Below are 24963 nucleotides of genomic sequence, written 5' to 3' on the forward strand. Positions count from 1 at the left end.
TCTGCTATACAGGCTAAGAATGAAGATAATTATGTGTGTCCTCAACTTCTCATGCTTTCAATAGATTCAGATGTGCCCTGTGTAGAGGTGGCCAAGGCACAACACAAAAATGACAAAAATGAAAGAAGAAATCATAGAGATATAAACAGTTAAAGAGCTTTTGTAAAAAAAAGAATATATATATATATATATATATATATATATATATATATATATATATATATATATATATATATATATATATATATATATATATATACGTTAACTGGCTTCTGGGTGCCAAAGGCCAAAATAACAAACCAAAATACCTGAAAGAGACCAGATAACTTAAAGAAAAGAAAAGAAACTACAGGAGCCTCCATAGTTTCACATGAGAACAGGGAACACAAGGAAAATGGCCAACCACCCCTACAAACTCCAGATGAAGACGGCTACTAAGAACACATTCACATCATCTTTTTTATTCAAATCCGGGTCCGTTGGCTCAGAAAGTCCGTTTCATTTGGGTAAAATGTTTTTTTCTCCTTGTTTAACTCACAAGTGGAGTTTTCTTCTTCATAGGGGTCTTTTCCTCTCTTTTGCTATATACTTGTGCAGCGCCACCTTTGGTAGGAATGGGGATATTTTATTCTAATGGTTTGGCTTGTTGGACCAAAGTGCAATGAGAACAGGATCTCGGTTTGCATGGATAATGGGGGGGAAATCGAACTGAAAAATTTAATATTGAGATTTATTACTCCAGAGTTTTAAAATCAATTTTTTGTTTAAGAAAAAAAAAAAATCCAATTTTTTTCAAATGAATGAAAATAAACCATTGTGAATTTTTTTGTAATTTTTTTTTTAATTTATTTTTCATTTTACTTGTCTTCTGGGCATTATAGCAGCAGAATGATGGTCTGGCTACTGTGATGTTTTTTACTAATTGAAATTAAGAAAAATTACAAGCAAAAGAAGTTTTGCACTTTTTTTTTTGTTTGTTTGTAGTCGACAAAAATCAGCAATATCAAAGGATCATAGGAATCGCATATTAAATCAAATCGGCACACAAAGAATTGGAATTGAATTAAATCAGGACAAAAGCATATCATCACAACCCTAATAGATACACCCCCCTACAACTGAGCCAAGTCGCCAATCGGACCGAGTCTGTACCCTGATGTGAATGCACCCTAAAACAGCATTTACACCAGGACAGATCTGGGGACTTGGTTTGATTAGGATGGATAATCCAGAAATCCTTTCAGCCTTATTTGGTTTAATTTGCTTTCAAACTGCAGTTTACTCAGCAGACCGAACCACCTTGACTACATCACACAGTTACAACAACTACTCACTTGAGATGATGTTCCTGAAACAACCACTGATTGAGAAAAAGAAGAAGAAAATCCAGCTTGTTTATTGGCTACAACCAAAAGCAGCATTCAACTCTTTGTAGGAACCCAGCCTCCAGGAGCCAATCGCTGAAGAGCTGCTGAAAAACGTACCAGTCGCTCAAATTTGTATGATCACTGCACAACATGGTGGCCATAACAGAAACAAGTTAAACAGGAGACCCTCTGAGCTGACTTGTGGATGGATTTCTACGCAGGATATGTAGTGAGGGAGGGGTGGGCATGAAGTTGACTGTTTCTGTGACTTTCTGAGTGGCTGTGTTCTCATATATGATATTTAAACTTAACCTCTGTATCCACACAAGCATGTTATTTCTCCTGTGTTTTCCTGACTGATGCCGACAATTTGGCAGTCCATCTATCCTAATTGTACCACCCGTCCGATGGCAAACATGCTAAGTGATGAGAAAATAGAGACTAAGCTATCGTGTCATCAGTGCATATGCCAGACATTAAGTATCATCAATAGAAAGTTAGGGGACATAAGTCGGTGCCCCTGTGGGTCTCTCAACGGGCCTAATGATGTGATAATAGGACCACGTAGCTAATGGGCCATCTCACTGGAGTAAATTTATCTCTCTAGAACCTCTACTGAACATGTGATTTGACACCCCTCACACAAACACATTAATAGGCATTATTTGTCTCATAGTCACCCCCACCTGAGTTGCAAGGATGTCAGAATGAGCCACTCATACAGGAGAGTAAATCATAATCACAGTGATGAAGTACCCTATAATCTCTCTTTATTAAAAACAAATGGGACAGGGCCTGATGAGTCCAAGGCTGTCCTCGCAAGCTTGCAATATTATATGACTGAAATATTTAAAAGTTACTCAGAGGATTCACTTGTTTGAGTTGAAAACAATTACATATATAATAGCCAAGTAAATTAAATATGCATGCACATTCAGTACTCTGCAATCCCTTCAGGCCACATGGCCTGTAATTTTAGAGGTTCATAGCGTCGATATTTCACTCTCAAGAGAGTCGATATTTCACTCTCAAATGCACACATTAGGGGCATATTCCTTTCACAAACAGACACACTCCCTCTTTCCTTGCAGGAATTGATTAATCCATAGAAAAACCTCTTTGGCTTCTCCCATTCTTCTCCTCTGAGTAATTACCTCATAAGGCCTATTTTCAGCCCACATCCCTCCAAAGTGTCCCTTTAACCTCCAAGCTTGGTCATATCCATGACTCATAATGGAGGGGTCAAAGTTTGCAAAAGTCCCAAATGATGTGATGGGAAGCCCCTTTCCAAAGGCCACACGGATGCAAAGAAGAAAAAGTACATATGAAACCTAAACTGGCATCAGCTGAAGAAAATACAGAGAGAAAAACTGCACCTGTCAGACAGTCCTCCCCTTCACTATACGTCCTGGTAACACATTAGTATTGGGCCCTGGTTAAATGGTTGACCCCGTCCTCCCTTCATCCATCTATCCATCCAGATGAATGGTAATGACCATGGAGGAGAACAGCCCCTGATGAATTAAACATTTCCATCCAATGAGGATCTCATTTTCCCCCTCTGAGAGGCAGCGAGGTGACATTTCTTCTGCTGGCAGAGGTACTTTATCATCGTGCAGCTCAGGTGCATTGGAGGTCAACGACACAGACCCGGCACTGTTCTAATATATTCCATATCAGGGCAAATCAGATGCATTTTGCTGTGAACCACCGGTCTCAGGGTCAATCCGCAACTGCCCCTGCAATCTATTTGACTGCCAGATTTAGGTTGCCATTTTTGAAAATGTGCCCAGCTCTGTAATGGCAGCAAGCGCCGCAAGCCAGGGTCCAATCTCCCTAAAGTGTTACCCAGGAAATCCCGTGTGTTTGGAACAGTCTCCCAGTCTCCTCTGTTTCACACTCGGCCTGTGTATTACCGTGTGTTTTGTGTAGAAACTCACCCAGAGACCATGAGCTGATTTGTATTCTTTACTCCTCTCTTGTTCCTCCTTTGTTTTTTCCATGGCCTCTCATCTCTTACCTTCACTTCCTCCCCCTTCATCGCTCTGACTTCTTTCATATCAGGTCGCCAGCTGACTATCTTCAACAGCCAGGCGTTTATCAAAATCGGTGGTGGAGAAAAGGGCCGTCACTTCCAGGGCCAGATCTCAGGCCTTTACTACAATGGCCTGCAGGTGCTCAAACTGGCGGCCGAGGGCGACCCCAACATCCAGACCCAGGGTAACCTGCGGCTGGTGGGCGATGTGCCCTCAGTTCTCACAACTGACACCACCTCCACCACCCCACTGGCTGATATGTCCACCACAATCATGGAGACGACCACCACTATGGCCACAACCACCACCCGCAAACAGCGCTCACCCACCATGAGGGACAGTGTCACACAGGTGAGCAATGATGATGGAGTTAAGGCTCGTGTTGCCTTGAGCCTTGTTTGTGTTTCTTTGTTTATGTATTTTTCCTTTATTTAAATAAGTATGCCTGTTTTAAAGGTACTGCCCCCACAGTTTCTAATGGTATGGCTTCATTTGCTGTGCTGGGTTATTGATCTGCAAGACCAAGAAACAGTCTAAATTATGTACATTAAGGATAATAAAGACAGACAGAGGGTTCCACATTGTCTTCAGCATAGATGAGCCTTCAGGTTGCTGCTGTGCATTGGGATAAGACATGGGTCGCCGTTTTGAACTTTGAAACTCCTTCCAAAGCCTCAAAGTGCTGAAAACAATATGTGAAAGATTAAAGAGCATAACAAAGGAGGCAGACGGCCCTCCTCGGATGACTGGATGCAAATTTTACAAGAACTCATACGTCAGCTGTGAGGTCAAACAGTCACTGCTCCAGCTCTGGGTTGTGCGTCAGCCTCTTTGTTAGCCTTCAGCTACCTTCAGATGTTCAAACGACCCGTCAGCCTTAAAGGGACTCAGAGATCAGCTTTGTGTAGCTGCTTCTTTTGCACCATCAACACTGCAGCTTGATTTATTTTAAAGAGATGCGGCACGCTGGGCTGATGGAAATTATTCCACACCCAATGCAGATAAGCAAAGGCTGGAGAAGGGCAAACATCATGAGAGGGAAATTTAGAATCTCTTATGAACAACAAGCTAAAGTGCAGTTTACATGATTTACATTTATATTAGTGTCTATGTCAAGAACATAATTTTTCTAATTGAGAGCAGACTCTTGTTTTCACCATCAAACACCATGTTGGTTATGATGCAGGCTAATTAAATTATCACTGCCTCTTTGCATGTCCACTCCAGAACATAGCTAGTTAATTATCATTATGGCTTTAATGCTTTTACTTTTTTACTTTAGAGACTGATTCACTAACATAAGAGACATCCAGGATATAGTTTATGTGCTATAGTGTCATGTGCACAAGGTTTCAGCTTTGGTAAATTTCCTGATGTGGCATTGAGCCTGTTTACATGTCATCAGATCTAATAACTGGGAGCAATCAGATGACTTTTATAATTGAATGTGACACTTCATGCACGTCATAACTGCGATATTTGACATATTCTGGTCTACATTTTACGGTCCATCATAGGATTTCTTTCAGAGTGCATAATGCATGACACGATGCTCAAACTTCACTTTAGTTTCCAGTCCTTATTGAACATGGCGGTGCCTATTGTGTTAACATTAACTGTGCTAACATGGGAGCTAATATACCTGCAAAAAGGACTATTTTGTTTTGCTATTTACTATTTTGTTTCATTTCATTCATACACCTTGCTGTTGCAGCACACCATCATGTTTGTCTTTTGTTCCCCTCATGTTTTCATCACATTGCTTCTGTCTTTTTAATTTCTTATGTTAAAAAATGTTTTTGGGTTGTTTTTTTTTCTTTTGTACATGCGCAAATATGAAATGTTATGGATATAGCCATCCTAAAACTGCAATCATATCTGAAATTCATTAGGTTTTGATCAGTAATAAAAGGCTCCTTTCACAACAACCCAAACATGAAAAAAAAAACCTCAGCAGAAGTCTAATGAGAACATAAGTGTGTTGAGCTGCAGCAGACATTTTCATGTGTGCAACACTAAATTTGAGAAGCAAAGTTTATTTGCAAATGCAAGATGTTGAAGGAGTGGAGGATAATATATGAGCTTGAAAATGAAGAGGCTTCCTCTCAAATAGAAAAAACTGCTCATGATTAAATTCACTACTACAGCTCCATTACAATAGACATATTTATTTGTACTTCGCATAGCAAAGGGTATAATTATATATATAGTGGGTCACAATGAGGGTAAGTATCTATTAGCAGTGAGGAAAATATGTTTCCCATATGCATGATGATGGAAGAGACTGGTGATCTGGGTTATCTGTTCTCTTAATAACAGGAAAAAATAAACTCCACTCACATTAATAGTCATTCTTTACAATCTTGCAAATTACTGCACACTAAGCAGTGTGTGAATGCCAATTCTGTACCATCTCTTGAAGTGTTTTGAGCTTCTCTTCCATGTCTGTGCAGGTTCCACCTTATGACAGGTAAAGTATTTCTGCTGCTATAAAGACTCGCTCAGACCACTTAAAAGCTCTGACCTGTAAAAGCTGTCAATTCTTTACCTTTAACTTCAACTTTTTAGCTGCCTTTTCCCTTTGTCACAGCAAACACAAAGGCCTGATTCCAATTACCAGCAGATTTCTCTCATTCTGTGGTGTTCGTTAGCATCATTCATGTCCACAGAACCAAGATCAGTCAGCAAGCCATCTGATAACCATGATCTGCAGGTCTGGAGTATATTCAGCTTCATCTTCTGTCCTTTTATCACGATCTCAAACTTTTCTCTGTTTTCCTCAGTCTGAATAAACACAGTAGTGCCAATTAGAGTCAAGTCTAAGAGAGGCTTTCCATAATAAATACCCAGTTCAGTTAAAAAAAAGAAACACCATATAACATAAGGAAAAAAATATCTGTCCACATGAAGTTGCAAAGAAACAATTGAAACATTGTCAGGAATCCAAAAGTAGTGACTTAACACTCGTTCCTGAAGCTATGAAAGCCAGTCATGAAGCTGTCAAAAAATGGCAGCTTCCAGTAAATCAAAGAAATTTTACTTTGTTTTATTTAGCAGTGTCCTTAAAAACATGTCATGCCTTAATTCTTCTGTAGTCAGCCACAAACTGTATATTTATATACAATCATGTAAAATGTCCTGTTGGAAGAGTGGCGCCAGCATAATGTTGGCCGTTTGCCATTGTCATGTGAAAAATAAGCTGAAGACACACATTGTGTGAAGGGAGCACACATGGGTAGCACAGCTGGATTATACAAAACATACTGTTTTCTTAAAAGTGTGTTTTCCTGGAAATGCAGAGAAAAATATGAATTGATCAAAATACCCATGAACATGTGGACATGACCTCAATTGTGTGGCTACTGACCCAAGATGTCCACTGTACACTGTGTCCATGTGAATGTACACAACCATGTCTGAAAGTCCTAGTTAAAACACACTATTTACACACAGTGCAGAGCAAAAGTATGTAAAGTTGTGTTTAAATGCAAGTTTGGTCCCATTTCAAGTTCTGGTAATGACAAATAAAAACCATTCAAAGGCAGACATATTCCTGTAGCTTGATGACAATATGCACCATAAAGAGTCACTCAAGCAGAGCAAATGTAGAATATATGGTGAATAAAATCATATGAGACGTGACAGCATCATGCAGAACCAACATTAGCTGTGAAGCTGTTGAGCTGAACCAGCTAACACTGACGGCAGCTCACATTTCTAGCTCTGATGTGGACTTTTCTGTAAATTAGTTTGCTTTTCAGCTTGAAACTCACAGACTTAATCTGAATCCAGTGGCAAAGCCATGTCTTTAAGTCTTTCTGCTGATTGTGGTTTATTTGATGCCACTATTGATCTGTCTTTGCTTGGTGTGTACAGACAACTAATGCTGTGTACAATAACTGTAAGTTAGTAAACCTTTCACTTCCTACCAGTTAGATTCGGTAGTTTTGGGCCAAAATTAGGCACAAAGCCCAAAGGGAGCCCTAACCAAACCCAGTTAAGGCCTGGAAGAGAAAACCTGGAAACCTTTGACCCAGTGATACACAAACCCCCATGCTCATGGGCCTGTTTTCTAAGAGAAGTCCATTGTCTCTTGTCCTCTTTAACTAGGACTCTGATGGCAGCTGAAAAATATGAGGATGGTTGCTCATCCAAGCACCTAAACTTAATCATGACCCTACTGAATAATTACAAGAAGGAACGAAATGTCAAGCTGGCAGCTTTTATTATGTTGATGGTGATCTAGAGTTTCTGTGATCAGTGAAACTGAATATGCACAATATCTGACCAGCATCACCACCATACCTCTTATTTTATACACAGTTGAACCATTTGTTGTTTGCAATGTATTTATCTTATCACTGCATCATTTTATTGATTACATTTCCATTTTTTTCATATCAGTTTTTGGAGTCTCTCCTCTGTTACTGTAGTAAAACGTAATAATTAGTAGTTTTTGTGTTGATTGGAGCTTATAAACTTGTTCTTGTAGCAGCAGGATTTCACTACATATGGTTAAGCCTGTCAACTACACGTAACAATAAATGTCTTTCTGATGGTTTTTATTGTATCATGTTATGTAAATGACAAGGTCTTGGCTTATTAAACTGTATGAAACTGGATTTGTTTCGGGGCCCTGGGCCACTTGTGCATGAAGAGTTTGGCTGCTACCAGGTTGAGAACCTCTGCGTTAAAAGAAGCCAGAAGAGGTGTTTGACGGCTTCTGTATCTCACAAATTCAGTCTGAAAAGCCTTCTTATTCTTTCAGGTTAAATTCCCTAAATTGAGTAAGTTGTTATACTTGGATGACAACTATTTATGGAAGTGAAGATTTCATTCGTTTAGACTGACACTTTGAACCTTTCTGCAGCTCAGAACAGCATGAAATTCATCCAGGTAGCTCATCAGTCAAAACAGTGTTGGAAAACAATCTGCTTCAACTCTCTGGATGCGTAACACATCCAATCATCCAGCTTCAGTATCTGTTTGCTGTGGCTGAAAGCTACAGATTAAATAGCTGTGTGTGTGTGTGTGTGTGTGTGTGTGTGTGTGTGTGTGTGTGTGTGTGTATGTTGCTAGAGTCTATAGCAAAGCTAAACCATATAAAGAAATATTAAAACCACATTTGGATAACCTGCTCAGAGGTCTTTGAAGGAAAATGAACAGCTGCACACCAATATCCTAAAACTACAGCGGACACTTGTACATCTGCACTCTGCATCAGTTTGATTAGTCGCAGTCACCCTGTAGCTGTCTACTCAATTTCCTCTTCTCCTAAAGCAGATAAGTTGAAGCAAATGTTATAAATACAGCAGTGGGCGAAGCTTACGGGGACCAGAGAGCTCTAATAAATTTCCCAGCATCCAGCAGGTCTCAGCGATGGCAGGGTGGCGGAAAGCAAGCGAGCGGAAACCCAAATTTCAATTTCTCCAAAAGCTCTGAGCTACGCGGCGCACTGCAGCTTTGATCATATTGGAATAATGTGCTTTGATGCTCAGAATAAAAGATCTACCTTTTGATGTGTGAGTGTGTGTATGTGTGTATGTAGAGGAAAAGAGGGGGGGTCCTGATATTTTTATTTCTCCCCTTGATTACATGGGTTTCCATGAAACAGTTGGAGTCATCACTTGGCTCGCTCTGACCCAAATTTGCTGTTGGGATGTTAAACAACTCAGATCACAGGCGACAACCGTCTCAGGTGTGTGTGCGTCAGGATGGATGCAGCTTTTCTCCCGAAAGATTGATGAAACCAAAAGTTCTGACCAGGTCAAACCAGGAGTTTGGAGCTGCTCCTTCAGGTGTCCTTTAGAATTTACCGGCACACTGGGTTAGTGGGCCTCATGACGATTTCTTAGCTGATAAATTATAGTCAGTGTTGCTATTTTGGGCTGCTCCAAAAGCTCCATGGAGGCCATGTCGTGAATTTGGAGCTTTTATATCTGTGCCACAGATGTTCCACTAAATTAAAACCAATGATAATTTCAGGAGACTGAAATAACCATTTAACATTTAGCCAGTATTTTGGTTTATACAAGCTTCTTTCCCCTATTTATGGCTGCAAACACAGCCGGCTGTGTGTATTTACTGACACACAGGATGCTTAATTCAGAGAGGTGCAGATTTGAAAGGATTCATTACGTGCTAGTTATATGGAGTCAGGCAGTGAGGCAACTGACGGCATGGATGGAATAAAAATGCATATGTCTGCTGGATGGAGATATTGCTGGGGTAGCAAGGCAACATCATTAGGCCCATTTGACAGAGTCAGGTGATGTGGACATGCACTCAGACTGACACTTTCTGATTAATAAATGATAGCACCCATGCTGAGGATTAATAACAGAGAGAAAATTCTGCAAAGCAGTGTGGCGCTCGAATCAATTATGCTGATAAAAGCCCTCCATTTTCTATCGGATGACCCCATCTTGAATAACAGCCAGAGGCAGAGAGGAGATGAGGGGGGAGGTTTGGGTGTCTAGACGTGCAGCTCTGTGACTCATGCAGCAGTGAGGACAAACCTTGGCCACTAAATTGGAACCACCTTGTCAAATTGAATCTGTTTTTACTGTGAGATCCCTGCTGTTGCTGTACCTCCTGTACTTCCAACACTACACCACCCTTGATGTCCACCACCCTGCTTATCACACAGCTTAGAAATAAAAAACAGACATCTACCATACTGAGGGTCAGGTTTTCCGTTCTCCATTCCACATGTCTAACTCTGGTTGGCCGAGACACTTAGGGGCCGAGGTCTGTATACAATCAAGAAATATGCTCCAACATACAGAAACATGTGAGTGAATATGAAGAAAAGTTTCAAATTAAATAATGATCATTTAATATCTAGCTCATCTGCCCACACATTCCAGTCAGAGCCTTCAGTTTAAAACCTTTAAAACTCTGCTAGCATGCCAGATCCCCTGAGCGCTAACGCATCGTTGTGTGCAGCCGTTGTGTGTGAATCTGTGAGGGAAATTATGATCAACAGTTTACCCTTTAAATGACCTTCAGTAGTTTTCCAGACATTTATATCTCTTCCAGAGGGGTTTATAACCCAGCTGCAATATGTAGTGTTTATTTAGAAGCTCTAACTCCACAATGAGTGATAGTTGGTCGCACCATTATTCATGACATTTTCATCATGTGTTGCGAAGAGACTTTTATTTTCACCTGGATATGATGTTGAGGCCACTTGCTGTCAAACTTTCCACCATTAGATAGCTTAAATCAGCTCAGTTTGAGTTGGTTTTGTGAAGTTAGATGTTAGAAAAAGTTAGATGTATGAAAATAACTATTTAATAGCAAAAAAAAAAGTGTAAACATATAAATACATTCTGTTCTGTGTATGTTTTGATGCTGATAAGTTTTCTTCTAAAAAGCTAAGACGTGAGAGAATAATGTGCAGACGAGAAAAGGGTTGGTCATGTTGATCTGTGTGTTATTTCTACAAACATCTGTTGGTAATAAATCCTGTTTTCTTCTTTTGGTTGATCTTTATGCTGCTTTATCCATTGATACGTCCATTTTACATCATTTTAGCCTCATAATCTGACAACTGAGGCTGAAAACATCATGCCTGCATGCTGGCTGGGATTTACAGGGTTGAGGTTCTACACGTAGTTTTACTATAATGAACAACAAAAAAACAGAATCCAAAACTAGGTAATAAAGAAAAGTCTTATTTAAGAGTTTTCTTTGGTTTTCCTTCTTCTCATACTTGCTTTAACCACAAATCAACACACCTGCATATTTTAACACAGCACCAACAAACTGCCACCAGTAATACGTTTTAATTCTGCTCCGGACTTCATGCCACTTGTTTCAAGTTGAAGTCTGTGTCTGTGCAGATGTGAACATTTCCAGCATCTGTTAATCCTCTTAGATGTGCCGTGTTAATCCCCCTGTACCACTGACAACATCTCCTCTCTGTTCCTGCAGAATGCCGATGACCTCTTGGTAGCTTCTGCAGAATGTCCTAGTGATGATGAAGATTTGGAGGAGTGTGAGCCTGGAAATGGTGAGTCAACTCAGGGAGTTCTGTTTTCATTGTTTTTTTTTATCCAGAAACAGAATGAATTCATCTGGAATTCTGCACTTCTAAATGATCCTCTATTACTGACCCCTGTATGCAGCTCTGATTGGCCAGATGTGTACCCTCCGTCCTTTTGTTTTTAATTGGTTTTCATGGCAGCAGGCACTCAGCAGCAGAGATGTTCTTCAATTGCTCAGCCAAGTGGTAATAACTGGTATTTACCCAGCTGTTGCACCAATCTCCTGCCCTGACTTTAACAAGGCAGGACAGCTTCAATGTGCAAACGCAGCTTGTTCTTTGCAGCACACAGCTGCAGCCTGGCAGGCCGGGTGGCTGAGTCACTGTTAGAATATTTCTTCAACCTCTTTTTACTCTGACGCCATGATGAGAGGGGCCAGTTAAAGGCCATGCGTTTTACCCCCTGCCCTCTGTGCCTTCTAGATCTATTTAGTTGACCAAGAACCTGAAATCTGCCAAGAACCTTGTTCATACTGCGACTAAAACGACTCCTACGGCCACAGCAGGAGCTCTGAAACATCTGGGAGCAAAAGGATAAGAATATGCACATATTATCCTTACGGATCCTGGTTCAAAAGCTTGTTTTTGCTAAATGGGTTAGCAGATTTAACTTGCGTGGGTGGGATTATATGGAATGATAGTGCCAGTAAAATTAAAGCAAACTTAATCTTTTCCTAATAAAAACGAATAATAAAGTTAACCTAACTGAATATATATATATATATATATATATATATATATATATATATATATATATATATATATATATATATATATATAAATATATACATAATGTATTTGTCTGACAATGCGTCATTTGTCAGTTCCCTCTGCTTCTGTGTCACTGGTCAGATTCCTGCTCAGACCATCATCTTTCCAGTTAAGCTCACAGTTTTCTCTCTCTTTGCAGTTTTATCTAGTAAGACACTATGGATAATCTGTGGTTTGCGTATGTCCATTTATCTCCATGGCAAATGGAGTGCAGCTTAAATATTTCTAACTAAACCCACTGAGCTCAATCCATCATCGTTCCAGTTTAATTCAGCTTTATTTGCTCCATGCCATTTCACAACAAAGTCATCTCAAAGGTACTTTTACAGCACAGTCCAATTTAATTCAGTTCATTTTAGTCCATTATAATCCAATTAAAACAAATCCATTATGATAATCCACACTAGTCTAAATTATAATAACTGTGTTGATATGAAGCTAATTCATTGAAAATAATTGCATAGCTAGAGAAACTGAGAGATTTCATTGAATCTTTTATTCAGTCCTCCATCCTGAGCTGCCTGGGATGACAGTTGACAAGAAAAGCTCCATTTAACAGGAAGGAAAACTCCAAGCAGAACCAGACTCATAAAGAGGTTTGCATCAGGTGAATCTTACTTAGTTATGCTAAGTGATGCTAATGCTAGCTGAAAATATGTTCATTTGCTTCATGCTGAGACAAAACAGGCATGTAAATTGGTTTCACTCTCAGGGTTACTTATCTTTATCAGCAGTATAGCAGGTCTCGTTCATCAAAACATAAAGAAATAAATTGTCATCTGTGACAAGTCCAAAGAAATCCCAACATGCTATCCACACAGTACAGTCGCAAAGTAAACACTAAAACACTAAAATATACAATGATTTGGCTTAAATGATTTAAAATGTCAGATTTTTACAGCATTTGTTGCTTTTAAAGATGTGTTGATGTTGTTGAATTCAAAATGAATATTTTTAATGAAAAGGTAAAATGTCTCAATATTAATTCTGATATGTTGTTTGTGGTCTGTTGGGGAAAAATGTTTATGAAGTTTCCAAATCATTACATTCTCTCTCTTTTAAACCCAACAGTTTTTGGGATTAGGCTGGTAAAATGAAAATTTTCAATTAAAAGCTGAGCTGTAAATTATTTCCGTTTACCAACGATAAAGGCTACAAGTCAGACTGGCCAAATATGATTTCATATGAGGGATGGATTTCACTCTTCACCAAGACAAGATTCATATTTGCCTCCGATGTTTGAAATGACACATCAGAAACTAAAAATGATTTGGGTTCACACTCAGCATGTAACAGGAGATTTCATCTGAAATGGAATAAATAAATGAATAAAGTAATTAATTAATTAACAAACAGTCACAACGGGAGCAGGACAAATAAAAAACGAGAGCAGAGCAGCAGTGAGTCAGTTTCTGAACAGCACTTTCTTATTATAAGCAGGGAACAGGGATTAGGGCTATGTTGGACTGTAAATAGCAGGAGATTACAGGACATATCTCTGTTTTGTGTGAGCAGAAACTGATCTGAAACTGTGTTCAGAAACTGGAGAGCAGCATTCTCCAGCAGTTTTCTCTGTAGGTGGCAGGGACCGAAATAGAGCCTCAGTTCCCCTCTTATCGAAAGGAGAAATGGGAGTATTTCTGTGGATGCTATGCCCGGCTTAATCTCCTGTGGGGGGGGGGGGAATGCAACTCGCTCTTTTGCCCACGCAAACACACACACTGAGTGGCAGACATGCTCACCTCTCCAGACAGACGCTTGCCTCTCTCGCTCACTAGGTGCAAAGTTTTCTCTCTGCAGCCAACTCTCCTGAGAAACAACAAAACACGCCTGCGCGTGTGCACATGCTCCATATCACACCTTCCAGATGCAGCCACGGCTCCAGCCAGCCAAGCCAGCGAGGTCGGATAAGCGTCAGTGTAAGCTGTGGACAAGGAGAGAAGAAACAACATTGTCTGCAACACATGCCCCACTGCCCCCCCTTTCCATCATCACAGCACAAACACAGGCCTGCAGTCCGTGTGTGATAGGACCAATTCCCAGTGTTTTCAATTATACGTCAGAAAGAGAGCTCGGTGTTATTGAACTGCCTTCAGGAAGGACAAAAATGTTAAGCACAGCTGAGGATTTTCTATTAAGCTGTGCCAGATATGAGTGCTGTGAATTCATGGGGATCAATACAAACCCTTTCCTGTACGCTGCCGGTGAAGCTCCATCTGCTTTACAGATGTGTTTACCTGCAGATGGAGTGTACAGATGATGATAGATGACAACGCTCCACGCGGAATGAGCACACCATCACACACGTATGATGCTGAACCCGGAATGGACGTGACGCGGTCAAAGTGCAGGGTGCCAGGAGAAAGATCTGAAGAAGGAATGACCCTCATTTAGATGTCACTCGCGTTCAGGAGCACTCCAAGCCAAGCAGAGAGACTGGAAACTTACAAAAGTAGGAGAGTGAGCAGGGCTGATATTCCCGTCAACAATCCCTTCCTTTCCCAGAAGGCCAATTAAACTCTGACTATTACCAAGCCTTAATTACATCATCCAATTAGATCTTTGCTTAGGCTCCTCCGGTGTTAGTAATGAGCTTTAGTCGGAGGGGTGAAAAGATCCAGGTACCTACAAGGACCCCTTTTTAGAAGCTGAACACACTACTGGGAGCGTTAGCATGTGATGATAAGCTCAGAGGAATCACACTTTAGGATATTCTCTCATTTTACACACATAAAAAGTCATGTATAGACCCTCACACAATTAGGGGACATGTGTCCCTCCAACATCAGGACTGGCTCATTTCATCTCGTGTCATCTACATATTTTTTCCTTTCTGCCTCTTTTCTACCTCAGCATGACCTCACTCTTTTTTCCTCTATCGCTTACCTCCCAGCTACTTATCAGTCCTCGGATGTTATAGGCGCTATATCAGTTTTACTCTGACAAGATCAGAGCTTTGAAGAGCGCCTCAATAATTCATCAGACGAGATGCTATAGACACAAGCAGCAAATGTTCTTTTTAGGTGGAGTGAAAGTCAGAGATAGGGTGATAGATGAGGGATGACCGGGAGCGATGAGACCCTGTGCCTGCTGTGAGCCGGGTCAATGAGTTTGGGTGTCACTTATTTGTCAGTGAGATACTTCATTGATCTCCCTTAACGAGTAAACAGCCCTGGCTTTATCACACGGGCCGCACAGCATGAACGTCTGGCAGTCTACAAGCTCAAACAGCATCTCTGGATGATCTCTAAACGGCAAAGATCAGACAGACCTGGAATCTCATATCCAAGGCTCTGATGTGGCCTTTCCTAACTGGCCAATTGATCTATCAATCAGTCAATCAGACTTTCTTCATACAGCACTTTTTTATGTACTTACAAAACTCAAAGTGCTTTACAGAAATAATAACAGTGAAAAGAAACAGCCAGGAGTTGTTTTTTTTTTGTGTTTCTCTCACTCTCACACACAAACACACACACGCACACACACAAAGTAAGCGCCATCAGTGAGGAAATATTAGAGAAAAGAAATAAAATAAAAAAAATAAAGTACCATTCGAAAGCAGTCTAAAACAAAATTTAAAATAGGACTTAAACAGACCAAATTAGAATTAAAAGACTAGATACACTGGGAAAAAAAAGAGTTGGATAAAAAGAAATAAATGCTTTAAAGCAGACTTAAATACTTTTTTTTTTTTTTTTAAAAACCATTTAAAATGACTAATGTAACATTAAAAAGAAATCACACTGACCTAAATATGATTTTAAAAGACATTAAAACAGACTGAGGATAGAGAAGAGAATTTTTAAAAGGTCTAAAAGTTCATTAAAAGATAAACATTACAACAGACTAAAATAGCCCTTTTAATAAAACAAATACATTTAATCAGAGTACAATAGGGTTTTAGGAAATAAACCAATTAAAAAAGACGAAAGAAGAAATAAATCAAAATCAAAGCATCCTATACATTTACAAATAAAATAAAGTATTAACTAAAATACTTTAAAAAGCAAACTTAAAATGGAAATATCAACATCTGAGACCATATAAAGCCTTTAGAGTGAGTAATAATAGGAAGTCTGATAGTTTTGGTCTCTGAGCTTCATCACCAAAAACTAAAACCATGGTTTTGTCTGATTTTAGCTGGAAAAGTTTTCTGTCATCCATGTTTAAAATCAGATATGTAATTTGGAAGGGAATCAATCAGGAGACACAACCTTACCTAATCTATCATAAAATAACTTCATCAACATTATATTACTTTAATGACTTATCAATATATCGTCCCCAATTCAGTCATTTCTTCACAAACACTAAATAAATGAATAGAAAGTAAAGCATTATGTCATTTTAGCTGAGTATTCAGACCTTTTGCTGACTGTGTGAACGAGAACAGGGAACGAGCCCATCTACCCTGCACGTTATGTAGCCATTAAAATGGAATTATTTAAGCTCAGCCAGGATGGACGAGGACTATCAGTCCGTTCTGAAGTCCTGTTGTTGCTGCATTGATGGTTGCCCATCCGTCAGGATCTTCATCTTAAATTCCCTAAGGGAATTCTAGGTCTCATCCATAGTGACAAGTGGAATTCTGGTAAGCTGTTTGAACATCTATTCAAGAGGTCTTTGGATGCTTCCAAAATCCTTTGATTACCACAATACGCCGCTAATTCCACAGGTCGCATACTGGTAGTCTATCTAATGGTTTACAAGAGGTTTTTCACTCTGCTCAGGATGGAGCTGAACTCTCACATCGTCATTAATATTAAAGTCACCACCTGGATTTAACCAAGCGTATAAATAAAAGCCTCCCACTGGATAATTACTACATAGATGATGATGTTTCAACTAGAAATGAGTTATTTAACCATGACTGATGCAGCAGCAACTTCTCATTTCTCAAACCATACTGGAAGTCAACCCTGTTGTTGTGGAAAAGACGTCAATCTGACTCAAAAAGGTCAAACTAGCATCAAGCAGAGAAAACATCTGAGGAGATGCAGAAACTAAAACTGAATTTAGAATCAGCGCATCATTAAAAACTGGAAAGATGGTGGAAAACCATCGTCTTCCAGGAAGAAATGTGGTCTGGAAAAAGTCCCAAATGATGGTGATAGTGTTCATTTAAACATTTGGTAAAATCAGACAGTAGAAAAACAGTTCAAGTCACTGCAATGTTTAACTTTTCACATGTAAAATGTGATGGGAACTATTATGCAGGTGTGGAGCAAGAAGAAAACCACTAATCTGAAACTACCTGGAGAAAAAAATTCTATTTGCTTGGCAGCAGAAAGACCAGACTCTGGAGCTGGAAGGTCATGTGGTCTGATGACTCCAGACTGGGCCTGTTACAGCGTGATGGGAGCATCAGGGTAAGAAGAGGAGCGGATGCCCTGATTTGGGTTGCAGTAGTTCAGGGGTGGACAGCTCCGTCCTTAAGGGCTAGAGTCCTGCAATGTTAGGAGTTTCCCTGCTGCAACACACCTGACTTAAATGAAGGGCTAATTAGCAGACTAGTGCACATATCTGCTGTTTCAGTCTGATGTGTTGGGTGTGTTGCAGCAGGGAATCTTCCAGCACCTGCTGGACTGTGGCCTTTGAGAAGTGGAGTTGCCCACCCCTGCTGTAGTTGGTCAGATCTAGATTCAGGTCTAGGTTCAGCTTTAGATTCAGTAATATTATATATCCAAAGAATGAGTTTGTCTGCCAACCTGAATATACTGAACGAGCAGGTTCTTCCATCTTTCCTGATGGCATGACCATATTTCAAGATGACAATGCCAAGGTCTGCAGGGTCAGCTTGTGAAAAAGTGGTTCAGGGAACAGGAGACAGTTTTTTTACAGATGGACTGGCCTCCATGGAGTCCAGACCGGAACCACGTGGAGAATCTTTGGGATGTGCTGGAGAAGGCTTTGTGCATTGGTCGGACTCTCCCATCATCAATACAAGATCTTGTGAAAAATTAATACAACTCTGGATGGAAATAAATCTCATGATGTTACAGAAGCTTGTTGAAATAACGACACAGCAAATGTTGGTGGAATCAAAACAAGTCAGAATAAGCAAGTGACTTTTTATGGATGTGAAATGCATGATTTCAAGCTAGTTGAGTTGTGACTATTCTCCTGGTAATGTGTTTATTTCAGCTTTGATTTCTTCATTTGAAAAATGACAAGATCAGGAATTACAAAAAGCACCCTCTATCTGTAAATCTGAAATATCAAAAAGGAAAAATAAAAAAAATTACAAAGTAAATTATGATTTTTTTTCTCCCCCATGTACACCAAATATGATGCAAATGGTTGTTCTACGTTTAGCAGTAATGAGTTGATGTAAATTAAATGCAAACCTCTTCAAAGCAATAAAAATAATGGAATAATTTCCTTTTCTCTCTGATGCCTGATATTGTGAATATTGCCCTTCAGTTAAATAACCACTATAATTTTAAGTGCTCTTTTTATTCTGGCCCTAGGGAATCGTATGGGAGAGACATCGCTGGGATTATAATTTTCTCGGAGATCATGGTCTGGGGAATTAGTTGTCGCAGAAGTGCTTATGCATTAAATGCTTATTTAAAAAATAAAAGAGTGCATCACTGCCTTGTAAACATTTTCATTACCTTTCATGGTATATTTCAAAATATCAGTGAAAATCTACCAGTGAATGCTGATTGGTTGGTTCTGATTGGTTGAAGAAATTTGGTAGAAAGCAAATAAAAACAGTAACTCAGACTGTCTCAACCACCTAAAATACTGTTTAAGAAATACCTTGGGGGAAAAAACAACAAAAAGAAAAACAGGTGACAGGAGATTGTGAAGAGGGGGGAAAGTATAATACGGTAGCGACCATAGAGATTCTCTGTGCATGTCAGACGTTGATAGCTCCGCCAGGCTGAAGGTCCAGACTGGCCAGGAAAACAGATCCAGTCTGGTTTATAAAGACGATCCATGTGCTGAAGCACTGTGGAGATATGACTTTTATTGCAGCAAAAATGGTACCCCCATTGAGACGCGATATAAGCAGAGCATCATCTCCTTTTGTCAAAATAAATCCCTTTGGCTGAGAGCGACAGAAACAAATGCTGCATTTGGAAACAGTTTATGGAGCCTCATGTATGAAGAAGCAGGTTTGTTCCCTGATGCACAGATTATATGGCCATAATTGCACCTATTGTAGTGCGATTGAAAAGCAAGCAAAGGAAAAGATATTATGCCCGGGCACACTGCTGGATTTTCCATCTGAAGCCCAATCAAAGCTGAATTACAGAATGTGCAAACTCTGAACAACCTTTTTGCTCTAAATATTTCAAATGGATGTGAGCGGGGAGACATGATCAGCAAAATAACTATGTCAGAAGACAGACATTGATGCATCAGTATCCATCTGCCCTGTTCTCATTTTTGAGTAAATAGAGAGGGGGGGGGGGGGGGGGGGGGGTCATAGCGGGCTGTATGGTGGGGTGACATGTGGGTAAAGATTCACATTTCATCGTGTGAAGTAAATGTGGCTCCACAGCCTCAGCTGCTCAAATCAGTGAACTCAAACTCCATCAATCAGACCTGATTTCTTTGATTTACTTCCATTTTGATGCTTAAATGATGGAGACAACCATACTCCGGAAGTATGCTATACGTAATTTCAGCCCCATTTTGCATCAGCACTGGTCCCAGTAAACCCTGCTTTAGGTTCAAGTTCAAAAATATCTTGTGTTTACTTTCATTTCTATAACACCCAACCCAATGTAAACCCTGTTTACATCAGTCTGTGGTTCTTGGCAACTTTCAGCAGTTCAACATGGAGCGAGTCCAATTTTCTTCACCAGCCTGGAGAATCAGAGCTGCATACACGAACGATCAGGTGCAGTTTAGAGAAGAAGAGACCTGATAAAAGTTGTTGATCATGTTAAAAATACTTGTACAACATGCTTGGATCACACAACAGGAAATGAAAAGATTGTTGACTTGATAGCTGTCAAGAGTATGGAGGTGTGTCTCACTCTGTGTATGAGATCCTGTCACTGCCTGCCAGCCATTTGGGATGATGCCATAAAGGCCTCAGGCTTTGGCTGAAGAGTGCAGCAGAGCGGTGTGGGGTATTTTTTTTATTTGGAGTAGTCCCTTACTTTTAACAATATTTTCTTCTTACATATCTATACAATGCTTTCCTGTAGAGTTCTGTGCAGGACTTTAAGCAGAGAAGCAGTGTTCCTGATTCAGAGAGGATTACATTGCGTGTTCTCTCACAAGGACATTTGCAATGTCAGCCACACACACTGTAAGTAGGGCACACAATGAGTGGAAGTAGCTCCACTGTAATGGTTGAGCTGCAAGCAGCAGTGTTAAGCCTGAAAATGCACTTGCAGCATATCTGCCACAGATGGCAGAGCAAAGATAGCTGAACTAGAATCTCATCTCACATGTGTCCTGTATTGCTGAGGTCCTCAAAATCTTTCTGTTTTCCTGCTTTGGTTTTAGAAAATAAATAGTTATTTGCTCTCAGAAGCACTTGGAAAGTGCAACTCTGTGTGGCTACTTCTCTGTTCCTTAAATGCACCACTGCGCTCTGCTGTCCTCCAGTTGTCAAGGTGAAATACACCCCTCAAACACAGAGCGAGCAGAGACATAACCTGAGCATTGCCATGGAAACTAGTCTTTCCAGAAATGGTAGCAATATAAAAAGGGTTAAAAACCAATTCTTTTTCTTTTTAGGCTTCAACAGCCTCACATTGTTTCTGGTTTTCTGTATCTCTGAAGTTTACAATGGTGAAAATATTGTGGTACAGTGTTAACTGAAATGCATCCCCGTTTCTGACATGCCCTCTGTCATTGTTTGATTTAAAAAAAATATGTGGTTCTATGACTTGACAATGGATTTGTTTTTAACTTAAAGCCATAGAGGAATTTTTACAGTTTCCCTTTTACACCTCCCCCTATCATCCTTGAACTGCCTGATCCAACCCCTGCTGCCACCGAGCAACTCTGATTTACCTCATCAATCAAAGAGCCAGAGTCATGATTTTATGCTGTTGATGTTGGCATTTCTTTGGTCATGTTCTGCTGTTACCTTCCCTTTTTTCTCTCCCAAAGATGTGCAATAACCTAATCCACTGCCATGTTTTTCCAACTGTGTGGTTGACTGTGACCCTTACGTATTTGCCTAACTGACCAGAAAACTTGGGAGACATGCACTGATTTTCTGCCTTTTACTCTTTCTGTACACTCCCCCCTCTGATATGTGTAACATTTAGTCTGTGATACAAGGATGTCTCCTGAGTGTTTGCAGCTTTTTTCCTTCTCATTTTACACCCATAAATCTTTCATTGGGTGCTCATGTTCAAAGTGGGTTGAAGTCACATGAATGAAAGTTAAAAGGAGAAATTTTGGCTCATTTAGGAAATTCTAGCTGTGGGTGGCTGTTTAAGAGAAACGTCACCGCCCCATGTGCATGCATGGTGATTTTTGGAGGGAAGTGGGTTGAGGGCAACTTGTAGAGAACAAGCACTGTGTCTCTCAGAGTGCATTCACACTAGGACAGATCAGAATATTCCAGAGTTTGACTGGGCGGCGAATTCTGAAAGATTTCACACTCTAGTTTGGTTGGATTTACTTTCAACTGCACTTAAGTTAAGCAGATAAAGAAAACCTGAAAAAGGTCACGCAGTTACAACTCCCGCTAGGGGCGCCATAGTCCAACACAGCCGCTGGCCAAGGAGAAAGGAAATCCAACTCGTCGATTGGCTGAAACCAAAATCACCTCTTTCATTGAAAGTAGAAAACAAAGCAATGATACATTTGTGCAGCCTTTGGCGATTTTGTTGCATGAAGACAGTTTTCAGTAGCATGAGCAACATGTTGCCCTTTGAGAGAGGTGTCCAGCTCCAGCCCTTGAAGGCCCACATTCCTGCAAGTTTTACATGTTTCCTTGCTCCAATACACCTGATTCAAATCAAATGGCTCTCTTCAACAGCTTGTCAAGCCAAAGCATGCTGACCCAGACATGATTTGGTGATTCAAATGTGCTATAGCAAGAAATATTCCAAACCAACCCAAAGGGTGGAGCTTGACACACTAAAATCTTCAGGTGAAAAGAATGGTCACTTTGTGTGACTGCAATAAGAACCAATAGAGATCCATACAATGTTTAAATCTGCAAGCCACTAAGAAAGAACACAAAACCTATAGATGTATCCCGTTCTCCTCCTTTGTTTCTGAGTTGCATTCTTCTTCTATTACGTAGATGATGTACCTATCTCGTTTATACTCTAACTGGTAAGTTTACGGTTTACTGTAAACACACAATAGTGGTCAGATTTTACCAAACCGCATCAAACCACCACATCCTGAGCAAGATCGCTTGGAGGAAACAGGGTTTTGCTAGTTTTCAATGGAGCACATTCGCAATACTCCACAGAAACTGTACTCCAGCTGGAAGTGAACCAGGCAGCACCAGTGTGAATGCGCCCTCAGAGTACTGTACTTAGCATTAAAAATGGAATCATCAAGTTCCTTCAGCCACTCCTAATTTGAAATGAGCCACAGAAATCAATACAGAAACATTTGATGAAGAAAAATCTTCAGTAAAAAAAAGAAAATGAAATTGTGGAAAGGGGAGTAGTGGGAGGGCATTGAATAATTTGCCAAAATTTACTTTTTGGATTATAATTCATTTTCACCCAAGAAAGATGTGAGAGAGGAGGTAAATAACGGGTGGGGGGAAAGGTTGTTTATCACTATTCGAGAACAATCTTACACAGCTTTCTTTTTGTAATTTTTTTTTTCATGCAAAAATCATGCGGCCAATTTGTTGATGTAAGTGACCTGAACCTCGTGGTTTGCTACCTTATTTAACCACTCACAGCAAAAACATCTGAGCGCTAGCGTAGGATAGACTGTTAAGTTAGCAGTTAAGAACAGGATTCTGTAGTACAATAGATGTTAGGTTGTTCAGTCTCATTTTGCAGTCTTATTTCTTACTGTGTTAGTGGTAAAACATGTACATCTGTGCAGCATAGGGACATGAGGTCAGAGCAGGACAGAGTATTTGCTTACATCTTGTAATATACATACCTCAGTTCAGATGTAGTACACATGAAGTTTTTAGATAAAACAGACTAAACATTGATAACTAACCTCATGTTAAGCTGTAGTGCTGTTCTAATTCTGGTTCATTTAAACTGTTCTCTTGTTGACCAAGAGGTGGTCTTTCTCTCAGATGGACTCTAACACTTATTTCCTTCATTGTCTCTTCTTGTCCTAGGAGGTGAATTAGTGTTGCCCATAATAACAGTGGATTCCCTAGAGCCCCCGTCCATTGCCACCCGCTATCCAGTAATCCCCCCGCCCCCCACCACCTACCGCCCCTTCCTCACCCTGCTTGAAACTACCAAAGAGTCCCTCCCAATGCCCAACGGCCGCCCCCCATGCCCCTTGGACCAAGAGGACTGCGAGGAGACCATTGAGGTGTCGGCTTATGGCTCGGGGGAGATGACTGAGACGGACGACGAGGACTATTACAAAAACTCCCCTCTGGTTACTGACAGGACTGTCTTGCCTCCTCCCCCGGCAGTCGAGGGTGGTGTCCAGAACCCCAGAGACCGCCATTTCTCCCGTTACCCCATTTCCCATCGCCCCCCTATGTCCTCTACCCCGACTGCCACTCCTGACCAGTTACGCCCACGCATCAAAGCACCTGGCGGCAGTGGCAGTAGTAGTAGTAGCAGCAGCAGCAACAACATCCCTGCCGGAAAAATGGACAACCGGGACCAAGTGTTACTGCCGCCAGCCCACCCCTCAGCGGATCCCGGCCACCGTAGAATTCCAGGAATAACCTACCCCCCAAATTTTCCCCATGTTCCCACTCCAGACCCAACATCTCCAGAGAGAGGGCTCCCAGGTGCCGTGGAGGTGCAGCAGTCCAGCAGCACCACAGGAATGGTGGTGGGCATCGTGGCAGCCGCCGCCCTCTGCATCCTCATTCTGCTGTACGCCATGTACAAGTATCGCAACCGTGACGAGGGCTCCTATCAGGTGGACCAGAGTCGGAACTACATCAGCAACTCAGCCACACAGAGCAACGGGGCTCTGGTGAAGGAAAAACAACCAAGCACTGCCAAGACAGTCACCAAGAATAAGAAGAACAAAGACAAAGAGTACTACGTCTGAGGCAGCGCCGCCATCGCTGTCCCATCACACAGAGACCGACAGCAGATGCACTTAGGAAAGGAGAGACATGCCAGCAAGAGAGAGAGAGAGAGAGAGAGAGAGAAGGGACCAAGAGCAGAAAATGGAGAGAAAACACAATGCAGTGGCTACTTCTTTCAAAATTCAGTATTTTTAGATCTTACCATCAGTACTTCTATCAGAAAGAGGCAGTAAAACAAGAAGACATAGCAGCAACATTGTTCCATTCTTACATTTATGTATTACAATTATTGATTTTACAAAATTAGAACCAAATTTTAACTCGGAAAGGATTTAAGGAAAGGCTAAAACAGCTAAGATCACAACACATTCTGTGCCAACAACAATGTAGCAAATGCTGTTAAGGCAGTGATTCAAAGGTTAGCATTTTATGGGTTTTTAACACCTTGAGTACTGTCGACGTGTATCATAAACAGTATTCAGGTCTCTGCTATAATCTGAGGCAATCCTGTACTGAATAGTAACAACCTTCAAAAGCGTCATCAAATTTCTTTATTCAGCTAGCGCTTAACTATATGAAAGACTCGTAAAAAATGCC

The 24963-nt window shown here is 40.6% G+C and overlaps 1 protein-coding gene across 6 annotated transcripts in view; it reads left to right on the forward strand.

The window, feature by feature from the left end:
- Window positions 1-24458, forward strand: part of nrxn2b (neurexin 2b) — a gene marked incomplete at its 5' end in the record, with an annotated part of 672833 nt that extends 648375 nt beyond the window's left edge. For 5 of the 6 annotated variants that reach the window (XM_079257326.1, XM_079257328.1, XM_079257327.1 and 2 more), the window contains 3 exons: window positions 3432-3754; window positions 11342-11420; window positions 23482-24458. In XM_079257326.1, coding sequence (XP_079113452.1) covers window positions 3432-3754; window positions 11342-11420; window positions 23482-24386 — 1307 coding nt within the window. In that variant the 3' untranslated portion in view covers window positions 24387-24458. Of the gene's footprint in view, window positions 1-3431; window positions 3773-11341; window positions 11421-23481 lie in introns of all 6 variants that reach the window. The other variant, XM_079257329.1, reaches the window with a different exon arrangement.
- Between the last annotated feature and the right edge of the window lie 505 nt (window positions 24459-24963).

This window comes from Telmatherina bonti (assembly GCF_933228915.1).
Source record: "Telmatherina bonti genome assembly, chromosome: 18".
NCBI classification, from domain to species: Eukaryota; Metazoa; Chordata; class Actinopteri; order Atheriniformes; family Telmatherinidae; genus Telmatherina; species Telmatherina bonti.